We start from the raw sequence: 13290 nt of genomic DNA, 5'->3' as shown, positions 1-13290 counted from the left end.
TTGTGTTTAATATAAAGCTTTTAATGACTTAAAATAGGTTCTAATCTTACAAAGTTTTCATGGCTTGGCTTGCTCAAAAAGGTGTATAGATTTGCATTGTACAGATTCAGCTCAAAACACCATTTTTGCCTTTTCCTTGCTTCACAGGGAAGTAGAGAATGGCTGCTTGCTTTCACATATTTGGAAGCATTTCCGAAAGTGCCTTTCAAAATAAAGGATTGTATATTTATGCTTTCTGAACTGTGACAAAGCATTGCCGCTCTTTTCCAACTGTCCTTCAAAAATGCCACTGAATCCTAGGTAGCCAGCCTAAGCAGCTGTTTTTCCCAGCTTAGGCAAGTTGATAATTGGGGTTTATATTCCTGGAGTTTAATGTGTATTTCAACCAAAACAAACCCATTCTTGCAGTTATTTTGGAAATGCTTACAGCATTTATGTAGGCTGTTGTTTCTTTTACAGGCACCCATTAGATATTGAGAACCAGCTAACCAATAGGAAGTTGGATGTGTAAAAAAATAAGACCCCAATCCAAAGAAACTTAGCTATTCTAAACTATTATTGCAGTCCATGAAACTTGAGAACCAACTTACTATGCAGCAGGCAGGACCAATAGGTTTACTGAGCAAGTAGAGGAGTTAAGAGTCCAGTTGTGTGTGAGAAAGAAACAGAAGCTTCGGCTATAAAACCAAGTTTTATGGTAAGGGGCTGATGCAAGAGCAACTAATACATTTAAGGGTGCTACAACCTCATACCCTGGAACAATGCTTGTATCATACGTAACTAGAATTTGACAAAAAGGGACACCACAGCTGCATTTAAGTTGGGCAACAGATATTTGATGGGAGAGTGAGAGGCATAAGAAGTTGCTTTAGTATTTCAATAATTGTATATGGGCACACATTCGGCAATCCATTAAAATTTTCTTATAAAATACTTTAAAAGTGTATGCATGCCAACAAATATCAAAACTTTTATTGAATTCATAGTGGCAATTTCCTTTAGTATGTGAAACATCAGCAGTTTCCCATTAAATGGATTGCTGATTTACTGAAGCTTGGTGATAACTTTGGTCCTAATTTACCGTCTCATATATTGGTTTCATTCTTTCTTTCGGTCCAGACCACTCAAAATAGACAGAACGTCATCTTAATCACTCTTCTTTGCTGGCTTCCTGTAGTGCAGTATAGTTGCTGTGACCCATATATTCAGAGCCATCATGACTATGAAACGGACCAAAACTGTGGGAGGGGGGAAGTGTTCAGTTAAAAATTGCTTTGTTTTTCTCCATTTTACTGTAACTTAATTTACTATATTTAATATATTTCTAGTTAGTCTCTCGTAGGATACACACTCTCGATACAGGTTACGATCGATGAGTAAGAATACAACATTAACATTCTACGATTTATAGCAGTAAAAACTGTCAGTATTAAAAACAGTTACAGATAACAGTTCTAAAAACAACAACAACAACACACAATATTTTTTAAAGCCCCAAAGCATTTTCTTAAAGGTCTGTGCCATACAATTTTCTCTGTAGAGGGCATTCCAGAAATAAAGAGCCACCATGGAGAAGGCCCTGTCCTTGATGCTAACCTAACCACTTTTACTTGTGGACCAGAGCGCAAGGCTTTGAATGCTAATTCTTCAATCCTGGGAAATGCCAGTCTTTCATATAGCCTGGCCCCAAAGCATTTAAGGGCAGGTGTGGCTAATACATGGCCTTCTCGAAGCTGCTGAATTACGACTCCCATCATTACCCTGACCACGGGCCATACAGGCTGGGATTGATGCGGGTTTTAATTCAGCAACATAGGTCTGCAGGTTAACTACCCCTGCTTTAAGGTTTTAAAAGGCCAATATTTGAGCCCAGAAGCTAAAAGAAAACTTCCAGGTATAATCACAGCTATGCCAAGCTGACCTCACAGTAGCTACTGAAATACCTGACAACTGTGTTAATTTGCATGCATCCCACAAGGCAAAATTCACACACGGAAGGAGACTTCTGTCTACAGATCCCCTTAACTGCAACATAATGCGCAGTGCCGGCTGTGAGATGCACTGCTGGATGCAAAGCACACGGTTGCCATCCACGCCTGCAAAGTGGCAGATTGATTGGAATGTACATTTCCACCTGCCTTGTCAATATCAATATTGAAAGTACAGTATTAATATAAATCATTTGCAGAATTTATATGCAGAGGATTTTAAGTCAAATTCCCACAGTAGATGCTTCTAATCCTTTCGCTTAAAATGCAAAGAACAGGTCTGAAGAGACTGACTTGTCGAAAAGAATTCAAGCATTTCCCCCTAAAGAGATACAGCATAAACCAGATATTTGCAAGAGTCTGTGTCCCCCCCCCAAAAAAACCATGTCTTTGTTTTATTATATGCCAGTGAAACAAAAATTATGTAGCCAGGTAGCATAAAACCATCTGCACTACTGCTATTGATGGAAATGTGTCAGTGTATTTGCTGACCAGTTAAGGACCCCTTATTTTATTGTTCTCAGCGAAACAAATTTTAAATTGACACACACACAAATCACCCGGCATTGCAATATTACCTGTAACATCCTTTGTTGTCATTACTGTTGTAAATATTCTGGCTGCAATTGAAAGAGAGCATATTAGCACACTTTAAACAGGCAAAAGGGGAGAGTCGCCAAGCAAATATACTGGCCTTTTGAAACCTGTGGTTTCCCCAAGATAAGTGAAATGGCTCAGTTTAGAACCACTTTTACCCCCCACGCAAGACGTTTCGCTGATAATTCTGCATTCCTCTGATGTTTCTCCTTCCATGTGCGATTCAAAATTTTGTTTCAGATTAAAACTGCAAGCAAATCCAGCCCGTTTAAGCAAACTTCCTTCACTGTGTGTAGTTTCTACACCACTCCCAGCAGAATTTCCAGTGCAGACGGCACTCACAGTACAGATGGCGTCCACAACTTCCATTCATTTTCTCTCTGTATAAGGATATAAGGAACCGTCTCCAAAATGTTATTAGGCCGACAAACTTTTAATTTCCCTTGGAATTCCTTTGAGCAGGAAACTCAGAAGTTTGCATTACACAATTTTTGGAGGCAATTCTATTTCAGGCATGAGCTGCTCCCATCAAAACAAGGATGTGTGTTTTCTGGGGGGCGCGGTGTGTGCAGGGACTAAAGCAGGAGTTTGCACTGGGTAATTTGCATTAGAAAATGTTCTGATGCTGGCATCCTTGTTTTATTTGTATTTAAGTAAACAAAGCTAAAAGTTTGAGAAGCTGCTTACTTGCACAGGTATATGTGGCTAGACTCCAAGTCGTGGCACTCACTTGCCCGGAATCTCTCGTCCGCCAAAGATATCGAAGCTGCACAAGTTTACTTGCAGCACTGATTACAGTGCTTAAGTTCTGCAGGGAAGGAAAAGGGATAGAGTGGAAAGTAGTGGAAAACTGCCCCAATTCAGGATAAATCAGCTGCTTTGGAGAGTTTTAACTCTGAGCTGAGATTTAAGTCTACTCTAAACTTCTGAAGACTTGACAGCTCAATCACAACCACATCCACTCAGAAGTAAGTTGTACTGAATTCGGTGGTGCTAACTCCCAGGTAAATGGGGCTAGGATTGCAAACCCAGGAGTGCATATTTTGCTTAATCCCAAACATTTAAAATACAAACATAGTCAATCTCAGCCCCTCTCCAATCTTGTGAAGTCTACCTATAACTTTATAGTAGTACAGATTCAGCTCTCTTTATTTAAAATCGTCCCATAGGACGCACCTACTTTTTTGGGGGGGAAATAAAGGAAAAAATTTTTTCCTTTATTTCCCCCCCAAAACCAGGTCGGGGAACAGTGGGATGGCGGCGCTGCGCCTCCCCGCTGTCCCCCGAGCTTGTGGGGCTCGAGGGCGCTCTGCTTCTCCCCCCAGGCGCGCAAGGCTTGTGGACACCTGCGCGAAGTACGGGGCGTCCTCCGGAGGGCGCCCCGTGCTCCGCGCTGCAGGCTGCCGCCTGCAAGCCTTGTGCGCCCGGGGGAACTCCCCCCGGGCGTGCAAGGCTTGCGGATAGCTTCCTGGAGCCTGGAGAGCGAGAGGTGTCGGTGCGCACCGACGCCTCTCGCTCTCCAGGCTTCAGCGAAAGCCTGCATTCGCCCCATAGGACGCACACACATTTCCCCTTCATTTTTGGAGGGGAAAAAGTGCGTCCTATAGGGCGAAAAATACGGTAATTTAGGAAAGCCAGCTGCAATCTGAATGGTTCTTTCAACACTCATAGAGGCAAGAAATAGAATAAAGAATTTGTTAAAATGGCTTGGCTCAGCAAAGGTTTCACTTGTCATAGTTTAAGCTCCTCCTCGTTTTCCATAAGCAGCAGGAGAATGAGCCTATGAGTGATTTTCAGGAGTAAGAAACGCTGCAGCAATGCATAAATGTTTTATAATATACCATATTTTCCCGTGTATAAGACTAGGTTTTTCCCCTAAAAAATAATGTCAAAAATTAAGGGACATATTATATACGGATATTGCTGAGGGTGGACTGTGTATTTTTGAGTCCCCCAAAATAGGGGGCATCTTATACATGGGGACGTCTTATAGACGGAAAAATACGGTATATCTTAATCCAGGTGAAAGGGGGGGAGGGGCATTCAACAGCCAGGTCACTGGGTTCTGGCTTTCCAATCCACCACCTTCCCACAGTACACATGAAAACTTTACACCAAGAACTGGAACCATTCAACAATTGTTTCCCAAATTTGGGGTCTGTTTTCAGACTACAATTCCCATCATCCCCGACCACTGGTCTTGCTAGCTAGGGATGATGGGAGTTGTAGTCCAAAAACAGCTGGAGACCCAAGTTTGGGAAACACTGCATTAAACAAAAGAGACTTTGCTGAGCATGAGGTGCATGCCAAGCTTATGACTCAACTGGCCCATGAGGACTTGTGGGCTGGCAGCAAGAAATTCAAAGCTACGTTGCCCCTCCCTGTTCTTTTTACTTCCTGCCACACTGAGCTGTGCCATGCTTTGGCTTAGTGTGTCATCCGAACCTGGGCTTATGTTCCAGCTCTTTCCTTGCTAACCATGAGCTGTAGCCACTGTTTATTATTCAGCTTGTGGTTAGTAAGGAAAGCGCTTAACCAACCTGGGTTAGCTCAGTGTGGTGCAGGATTTTAAAAAGCCAAAAGTGGCTGCAAGCTTTCCTCTGGAAGCCTGCGCATTCACGCAATCTGGGTGAGCCAAAGTTTGGCTTACCGTGATGTGCAAACCAGGCAATAGGCGCGTTCCTTCCAACTACTTACCATAGCCAGGTCCACTATCCATTTCTGCAGGGTTAGCATGTACCATCCTGCCACAAATCTAATCTTGAGGTTAAGTTGCATAAGGATGATGGCAATCAGGTGGACACTTGGTAGTTCACTGGGTTAAATGCATTTACACCCTATCTTCTCAAGGTAGCTTAAGGAATGAATTAAAAGCCAATTAAGGAATTACTAAATTGCAAAGGTAGCCTGTAAAAATCACCACATAGGGTTTCTAGCCCCAAGGCTGTAAATTTTGTGATTGGATACACCACTCTCTGGCAGCCATCTTGTGAGCTACGCCTCCCAGGCAGCCATTTTGCGCTGGTCCCCGAAACACACTCAAAATTCCAATGTGCCCATAGGCCCAAAAAGGATGGAGATCATGCTGTAAAAGATAGGCAATGCCTCATCATGCCAGAACCCAGAGGGGAATTTGGACAGGGTGCTCATTTGAGGGGATGGGGTTTAATTACCCCTTATGCAAAATAAGCAAATTATGTAAATATTCTTATGTGCAATGTATACAGGTTGCTCTACCCTGGTACAGAGTTTTGATTTTAATTATAAGCATGGCACATAAGCTAAAAATAAAAGAATCCCAGGAGTTAAAATAAAGGCTATTCATGCTGGACCTGAACTTTTCCCACAAAGTCCTTATATTCCATTACAGTGAATCAATTGCAAATGCTGCACCTTAACCCACCAGAAAACACCTAAATAAGATCCTGGAAAATGTGCACATCAGATCAGGAATGTGTGCTGGAAAACAGTTGCTTCATTCAAGAAGATGGAATACAAAAAGAACCAGCAGAAATGCTATATAAATGGAAATGAGCAAACAGATAGTTAAAAGGATACATGGCTGTGTAAGGCAAAGCATGCTTCATTTTGCCACCGTAATGAAGAACAAATAGCAAAAGAATGACATCTGAAACACAACAAACGAAAAAGTTGATCGTGAGCGAGAGAAACAAATGATGCTGCAATATTGGTGGGTAGGAGCAATGTACTACCTTGAACAATGATGATAGGATATTCTATATACGTCGGCAGAGGATAATTGTAGTAACTCATATACCGCAGGCATACGAGGAAGCTGAAAGGGAAAGGTACAATTTCAATTTTCACCTTAACCGCTCGTGATCTCCTAAATCCACCTCTGATAGGGGTCAGTTACAGAGGGCAAGATATGACTTAGCCCTTAATAACACAGGGCATGAATAAACCTAGTAATATCTGTGGGTTACGAAGCACAACTGCACTGGAGCACAGAAGGGCTATGTGGTACAAGCTATACCTTTAAAGCACATTCATTCCCTCAAAGAATTCTGGGCACTGTAGTCCAACCTTCAGCGTTCTATTTCCCAGCAACCCTTAAACTACAGCACCCAGAATTCTTTGAGAGGAAGAATGTTTCGCATGTAGTTAATAGGTACAGTGTGTGTACACACACACAGCTAATGATTTATTATTGCTGTTTTTGCTTTCTGTGTTTTATTAGCAGGGCTGTGGTTGTAAAGTCCACAGCACTGGAATAAGGTGACTATTCTGTGCAAAACAACCTTAGAAGTACCCACCCAACCTTAAAAGAAGAGATTTATTAAAACAGACCATATATTTTAAATACCGTACATAAAATACATACATTACGGCTTGTGGGAAAACCACACCTTCTGCTCCAGGGAGCTCAACCCATTCTGCATAGAAGAAGCTACCTGGAGCCAGTCTGCGATACAGGGAATGAAATCTGCATATGCTCAACGATACTACTTGTTACTTCATTTATTTATTTTTTCAAAGTTGCCCAAAGAAGGGAAAAGAAAAGAAAAGGCCATCATGCAAATTAAAGCTATGTTTACGTCTTTTGAAAACAGGAGCCAAGGCTCACATTCCTCTTCCGTTTTCAAAAACGAGCTCAGCCCTGGAACTTTTGAATCATCTGGTAGGAGGCAGGCCACACATGATACAGCAATCCCAGAATTGTGGAGTTGGAAGGTCCACCAATGGTCATCTAGTCTGACCCCGTGAAATGCAAGAATGCAGTTGAGTAACCCCGAGAGTAGACAGCGCCTGAAGGCGAGACCCGCCTGGGAACCCGACCTATGCCAACTTGAGTTGAAAGCAGCTCAGGAAATGAAAACATAACGGGGAGTGCCTTGCCTCTGGGCGTGTTCAGAGTGCTTTCCCCCTCCCAACACTAAGCTGGGAAAGACCTCGCGTGCTTTAGCGCCAGGAAACTCTCAAGAAAGAAACGGGAGTTCTCCCTCTTCCGAAAGCCAAGAGAAAAACGAAGCCCCAGAACTTTAAAAGATCCCTTTACTTGCCCACTCAGCTCCAGCACCAAACTCTCCAGGCTGACTCCCCGGGCGGACTTGGCAGCCAGCAAGGCGGCTCCCTGCGGCACTTTGAGCACCCCGCAAACCAGGATCGTGCTCCAGTTGGCCACGTCCAGCAGCAGCGACTCCGGCCCCATGGCGATGCCCCTTTTCCTCCGCCCCCCAAAGGATGCTGCTGATGCAGCAGCCCCTGCCGCGGGCTCGTCTCCCTCCTGCTTCCGCCGCCCTGGAGCGAGGGGAGGAAAACGCCCAGTGGGAGGAGAGATGAGGGGAAAGGCGGCGCGCCCTGGGCGCCTGTTTCTCCGCTTGCATGGCGCGCGCCGCTTGCAAAAAGGTATTAATATTCCTCACACACACACACCCGCCATCCCTTTCCCCCTCACTATTATTACTAGTGGTAGTTGTTGTAGTGATCGTAGTGCAGTAGTAGTGAACCTCCCCCTCCCCCCGAGAGGTATTCCTAGTTTTTGTTTTTAATGAATTCTGGCGAGGGCGCAGATGGAAACGAAAAATCCTATTCCGAGATTCAAAGGCCGCGCCCACAATAGGAGGAGGGGGGGGAAGTCTCACGAGTTAACTCCTTCGCATCGCCCTGCCGCAAAAAAGCAGGCTGTTTGTTATTCAGTTGGCAAAACCCAGTGATTTATTTTTTTAAAGTCCATTTTGTTGTTGTTGTTTTAATGAGGTGCCGTGCTTGATCAAAGCGCCGTGCGTGGCGGCGCAAAATGGTTGCAAAAGAAAAGAGGTTCGTTCTTAGTATCGTTATAAAGAAAAGCACTGGGAACAACTGTTGTCAACATCACCTGATGCAAAGCAGGGCTTCCCCTCTTTCAGTTGCATTACTCCTTCCCCCACCTCACAGGTAGGGCGTGCCCCCCCCCTTATGTGTTTCACGGCAAATCAAATATCCAACCGGTTATGTTTTTCCAATTGTCCTGTTAAGCTGCACCTGTTGAATTTCTTTCTTTTTTGCCAGTCAGCAGAGGAGTTCTAGAGGGGGGAAAAGAAGGCAACTTTGGAAGTTACGCACAACTCGCAGAATTATTCGTATGTTTATGCAGAAGTCCCAGTGTGATCTTACTGCTTTGGAAAGTGTGCATGGGGTTGCAGACTTGGGTTGCAAGCCTATTATGTGCATTTATTACTATTCATAATAATAATAATTTCATTTCTATACCACTTTATATTTTAAAGAAACAATCTCAAAGTGGTTTACAACACATTAAAACTTCAAATAAAACAACCCAGAATAAAACAAATTCAAGCTTCAAGGAAAATATTTCAGATCTTTCTCTAAGTGACATTTTGCTTTTCTCACATTTGTTTACCTACTTAATTTATATAGCTGCCCATAGCAGAAGTGCTCTAAGAGGTCAGTGTGGTGTAGTGGTTAGAGTGCCGGACTAGGACCTGGGAGTTCAGGGTTCAAATCCCCAAATGAACATGTTGCATAGGATCAGACAACTCAAGTCTGAGGAGAAACACTGAGTACAGTGGTACCTCAGGTTACATACGCTTCAGGTTACAGACTCCGCTAACCCAGAAATATTACCTCAGGTTAAGAACTTTGCTTCAGGATGAGAACAGAAATCGCGCAGCAGCGGCGTGGCGGCAGCGGGAGGCCCCATTAGCTAAAGTGGTGCTTCAAGTTAAGAACCTTTTCAGGTTAAGAACGGACCTCCAGAATGAATTAAGTATTTAACCCGAGGTACCACTGTACTCAACTAGTCACTGTAAGCTCAAGCGTTTAACAACAGCTTGATGAGTATATGCTGGCTTGCAGTGTTTTATATTTCTGCGCTGTGAAGGGCCTCCACCTAACGCTGTCTGTCAAATAGCCAGTGGTGTGCCCCCCCATATATTGTTGGACTCCAGCTACCATCCTTGCCAGCCAGCTTAGCTAATGGTCAGGAATTATGGGGGTTGTAGGCCAAAAAAATGTTACAGAGAGTGCCACATTGGCTATCTCTGATTTGTTTCCCAGGTAATCCTATGGTTCTTCAGATGTTGGTGGACTACAACTCCCATCAGCCCCACTCAGCACAGCCCGTGGTCAAGGATGGTTGGAATCATAGACCAGCACATCTGAAAGGTCACAGGTTCTTCCCCCTTGCTGTTGAAGACGGGAATATACTGGGCTTGTATTTTCACCTTGTTATTTGGCAACCCTAGAGTACAGTCCAGACACATTTCAATTTGCAGTGACACACCATAGCTTTATTGGGACTCAAGTATGTCTGGAATCCTCACTGTCTGGTTTGGAACGTTCAGGAAAACAAGGGGAGGCTGGTTGAGAGAACCGTAGACTTCACGTGCTTAGAAGCCCACCCTTATTTGCGCGTGCTAGGACTGGAATTCAAAACCTCAGGATTGTGTGACTCTGCACTGCCCCCACCGTAAGCCCTGCACTTTCCCCAAATCTGACTGTAGATCCTAACCCTGCTTGATCTGTAAATAAGCCCCATTGAATTTAGTGGACTTCTGAGCACTCATGGTTGTGATGTTCCCATAGTTTCAATTACCCAATCTCATTTTGCTTGGCTTGAAACATAAGATTTAGCTTTAGATTACATACGTTTGCTAAAGCAGCTATTGGGACATGGATGTGTTTGTTGAAATGGAAGGGCAGCCTGATGCCACCTTTGATTGCAAATGGCTGTCTGCTGCATCCAGGTTTCTAATGTGCTAGTTCAGCAAAGATTGCCAGTGTTGAAGCCATGATTCTTCAACATCAACTTTGTTGGGCAGGTCATGTTGTTTAGATGCCTGATTATTATCATCCAAAGGTGCTCTCAAGGCAAATCTTTAAAAATGTAGTATAAATACCGACAACTGGGAAACATTGGCCTGCAAGCGATCCAATTGGAGAATAGCCTCTACCAAAAGGTGTTGTGGACTTTGAAGAAGCACGAACTCAGGACGAAAAGGAGAAATGAGCTAAGAGGAAGGCACATTTGGCAAACCCTCACCATGATCAACTCCTGCCTGGAAACCTATGTCACCACTGTGGAAGGATGTATGGATCCAGAATTGGCCTCCACAGTCACTTACGGACTCACTGTTAAGACCATATTCATGGAAGACAATCTTACTCGGCTAAGAGTGATCGTCAAAGAAGAAGAAAATGCAGCAGCTTACAACTCACAAGCCATGCGAGGTCCAGAGCCCCAGCTTGACTGGCCAAATAGCAATTGAGGAAAACTATACGTGCACAGTGGTGGTACTCTGTGCTTTTTTTCCTCCCTTGCTGATCTTTAGCTAGCAATACTTAAAAGCACATTAGTCACAGAGCTGGATTACTGCTAACATTATATGTAATTTAAAAGCTAGAGCAGCGAAAGCTTTTCCTTAGCATCATTTAATCTTCACTTCCTGCTGCTGTTGATTCCCCCACGCAATACTTTACAGCTAAGAGCTATATCCTTTGAATGGAATGAAAATATCTTCATTCAGATTAGTCTGTTCTTTCTCCACAAGCTTTATATTGCCTGTTTGCGTGAGCATGTCTGTAGTATACTTAAAATGAAATTATTCTTTTATTAAAAAAATGCCTAAACCAATAACTGATGGAATAGTTTGGTACACTTACATTTGTCTTCGGAAGATTACCAAGAACAGTCCTCAGCCTGTGTAGCACAGTAATTATAACCAACGTGTCACATTTATTTTCCTAAAGAAATTAACAACTGCGTATTCCATAGCTTATTTTGTATCTGAACAGGCTAGCAAGATCCACCTGTGGCTGACTTGTTATGTACTGAAGTTCTCACCCTGGGCCAGCAGGGGGATACTGTAGATAGTTTTCACTCAGGTCCACATATGCAAATAAGGGATTGAAAGTGACGTTCAGTGATTGGATAGTTACAGAAAATGGTTACGGTTGCATTCTAGTGGGGCACTATATAAGCAGGCTGGCTGAACCCTTCAGTTTAGTTCTGTTCTGGCCTGTGAATAAACGAGCTGTTTGAAGAATCGCTGTGTCGTCTGATATGTTCACCCACAACTTAACATGACTCTTGGTTTGTTGGTTGTTTGGATGGTTTGTTTGGGGGTTATTGTTTTGTATTTTAAGGGGTCAGGGACTGCTAATCCATAACAAGGAAATAAAAAACCTTCCCCAGTTTAACAGAAAAGGGAAACCCAAAGGCTGAACTGTTTTCCTTATGAGGGAGAGTTGGAAGCCCCGTTTTTTGTAGTTTAGGAAAAAGATGACTAAGAGGAGAAAAAGATGACTAACATGAAAAAGTTATTATAGTGGTGGGGGACCCTGTGGACCCTGTGACCCATCAGCCCTAGCTAGCATGGCCCAAGCGCCATGGTGGGGGGGGGGAGTTGTTGCCTGACATAATAAATTGATATTGAAATGAATTGATGGGCTTTTGGACATATAGTGAAAAATGCAAAATTATCAAATAAATAACAACTTGAACTTAAATTATGATAGCATAGAAGCATATTGGAAAACCAGTCAAGGAAGTTCACTGTGTAGGAAACAGGCAATACAGGTTCGTTCTGTTATTTATTTGATGGTTCTGTATTTTGTCAGAAAACCTATCAATTAATTTCAACTACAGTCTTGAGCTCATGGTCCTTGTTACTGGTTATGCTTTACCCACTGGGGTGCAGAGGTGCAAATTCAACTGCATATTAACAAAAACTGACTCTATAAATGTGCCTAAGGGTGCAGTCCTGTGCCTGTCTACCTGGGAGTAAACCCCATTCGGTGGGACTTATTTCTGAGAAGTCACATATAGGATTGCTCTTTAAACTATTTTGGGGGTGGGGAGAAGAACCAAAAGGTACTTAGAAGAACGTTCTGAATAATTTTGTTTGATGCTTCTTGGCACCTGTTCACTGAACAGAAATAGTAAGTAGTGTTGTTATCAAAGGTGATTAGGTTCAAAGACCTATCAGCACAATAGATTTCCTCCGGACTATAAGATGAAAACAGAAATAAAATCCTGAACATTCTCTATATTGCTACCTATGTGTTGCATGGAAAGGAGAGGCAGGATCAAGATTTGGAGATATGCTTCAAGGTCCAGACTATGGGAAGTCCCGAAAAATTTATAATTATAATTTGGATGATAATTTGGTCTTTTTTATTTAAGTTTTTTTATTTTAATTGGATTATGAGTTGATATGTTAACTGGATGTTTTTTATTGGAAAATTAATAAAAACGATTTAACATAGAAAATCTCTACATTTTTAAATAAGTCAGCCTTGAGTGCCATCTGCAGGTCGCTAAGTATTTTGTGTTGTAGTCTCTGCATTCAGTAGCAACATCACTGAATTCTGTGTGATTACCTTAAGTGGTTTTAGGATTGTGAACAAAGTGTTATTTATTCTGTATCCAATTAGGAAGAAAACATCACCATTACGTATCCTCCAAAGTGTTTTGTTCTTTTTCTTCACAGAGTCTCACCAAGCCTTCGAGTCCAATAGAAAACTGTTTTCAGGGTTTTCTGAGATCCTGGCTGGCAGAAAGGGATTAAGCCATTATAAGAGGCACAGAGCTTCAGTCACGGGTTCAACCGCTGTCATATCACTTACAAGGACCCCAGGTAATAGGGCTTATCAGGGCTGCGAAAGGCATTTTCCCTAAGATTGGAGAGCTACCCTTAGTCAGGTAGGCAGTACTTGGCTTCCCAGGCCAATGATGTGATCA

General features: G+C 42.9%; 1 protein-coding gene and 1 long non-coding RNA gene across 3 annotated transcripts; one reads left to right on the top strand and one right to left on the bottom strand.

The window, feature by feature from the left end:
* On the bottom strand, positions 1-7867 carry SLC66A3 (solute carrier family 66 member 3). Of its 2 annotated transcripts, none has more exons than XM_083607468.1 (7): positions 7610-7867; positions 6299-6381; positions 6144-6213; positions 5283-5340; positions 3273-3393; positions 2567-2608; positions 1-1238 (listed from the first exon to the last, which is right to left on the bottom strand). In XM_083607468.1, the coding sequence occupies exons 1-7, from the start codon at positions 7756-7758 to the stop codon at positions 1147-1149; spliced, it is 615 nt and encodes a 204-aa protein (XP_083463594.1). In that variant the 5' UTR covers positions 7759-7867; the 3' UTR covers positions 1-1146. The 2 variants fall into 2 exon arrangements, with proteins under 2 accessions (XP_083463594.1, XP_083463595.1); XM_083607469.1 differs by lacking the exon at positions 7610-7867 and adding an exon at positions 7307-7485.
* On the top strand, positions 7837-10823 carry LOC310759827. Its single transcript, XR_014546539.1, has 3 exons — positions 7837-7955; positions 8598-8684; positions 9606-10823. It is a non-coding gene; the product is annotated as an uncharacterized lncRNA (long non-coding RNA).
* The last annotated feature ends 2467 nt before the right edge of the window (positions 10824-13290 follow it).

The sequence above is a fragment of the Podarcis filfolensis genome, assembly GCF_964270895.1.
Source record: "Podarcis filfolensis genome assembly, chromosome: 3".
Taxonomy (NCBI): Eukaryota; Metazoa; Chordata; class Lepidosauria; order Squamata; family Lacertidae; genus Podarcis; species Podarcis filfolensis.
The sequence above is the reverse complement of the archived record's forward strand: the minus strand, read 5'-3'. Positions and strand labels throughout refer to the sequence as shown.

Coding starts and splice junctions, on each gene's coding strand:
- SLC66A3 (XM_083607468.1), bottom strand. CDS start 7,758: ATGGGGCCGGAGTCGCTGCTGCTGGACGTGGCCAACTGGAGCACGATC. Junction 5,341..6,143: donor GCTTTGCCTTACACAGCCAT/GTATCCTTTTAA, acceptor CCTCAAGATTAG/ATTTGTGGCAGGATGGTACA. Junction 3,394..5,282: donor GGATAGTGGACCTGGCTATG/GTAAGTAGTTGG, acceptor CCTTCCCTGCAG/AACTTAAGCACTGTAATCAG.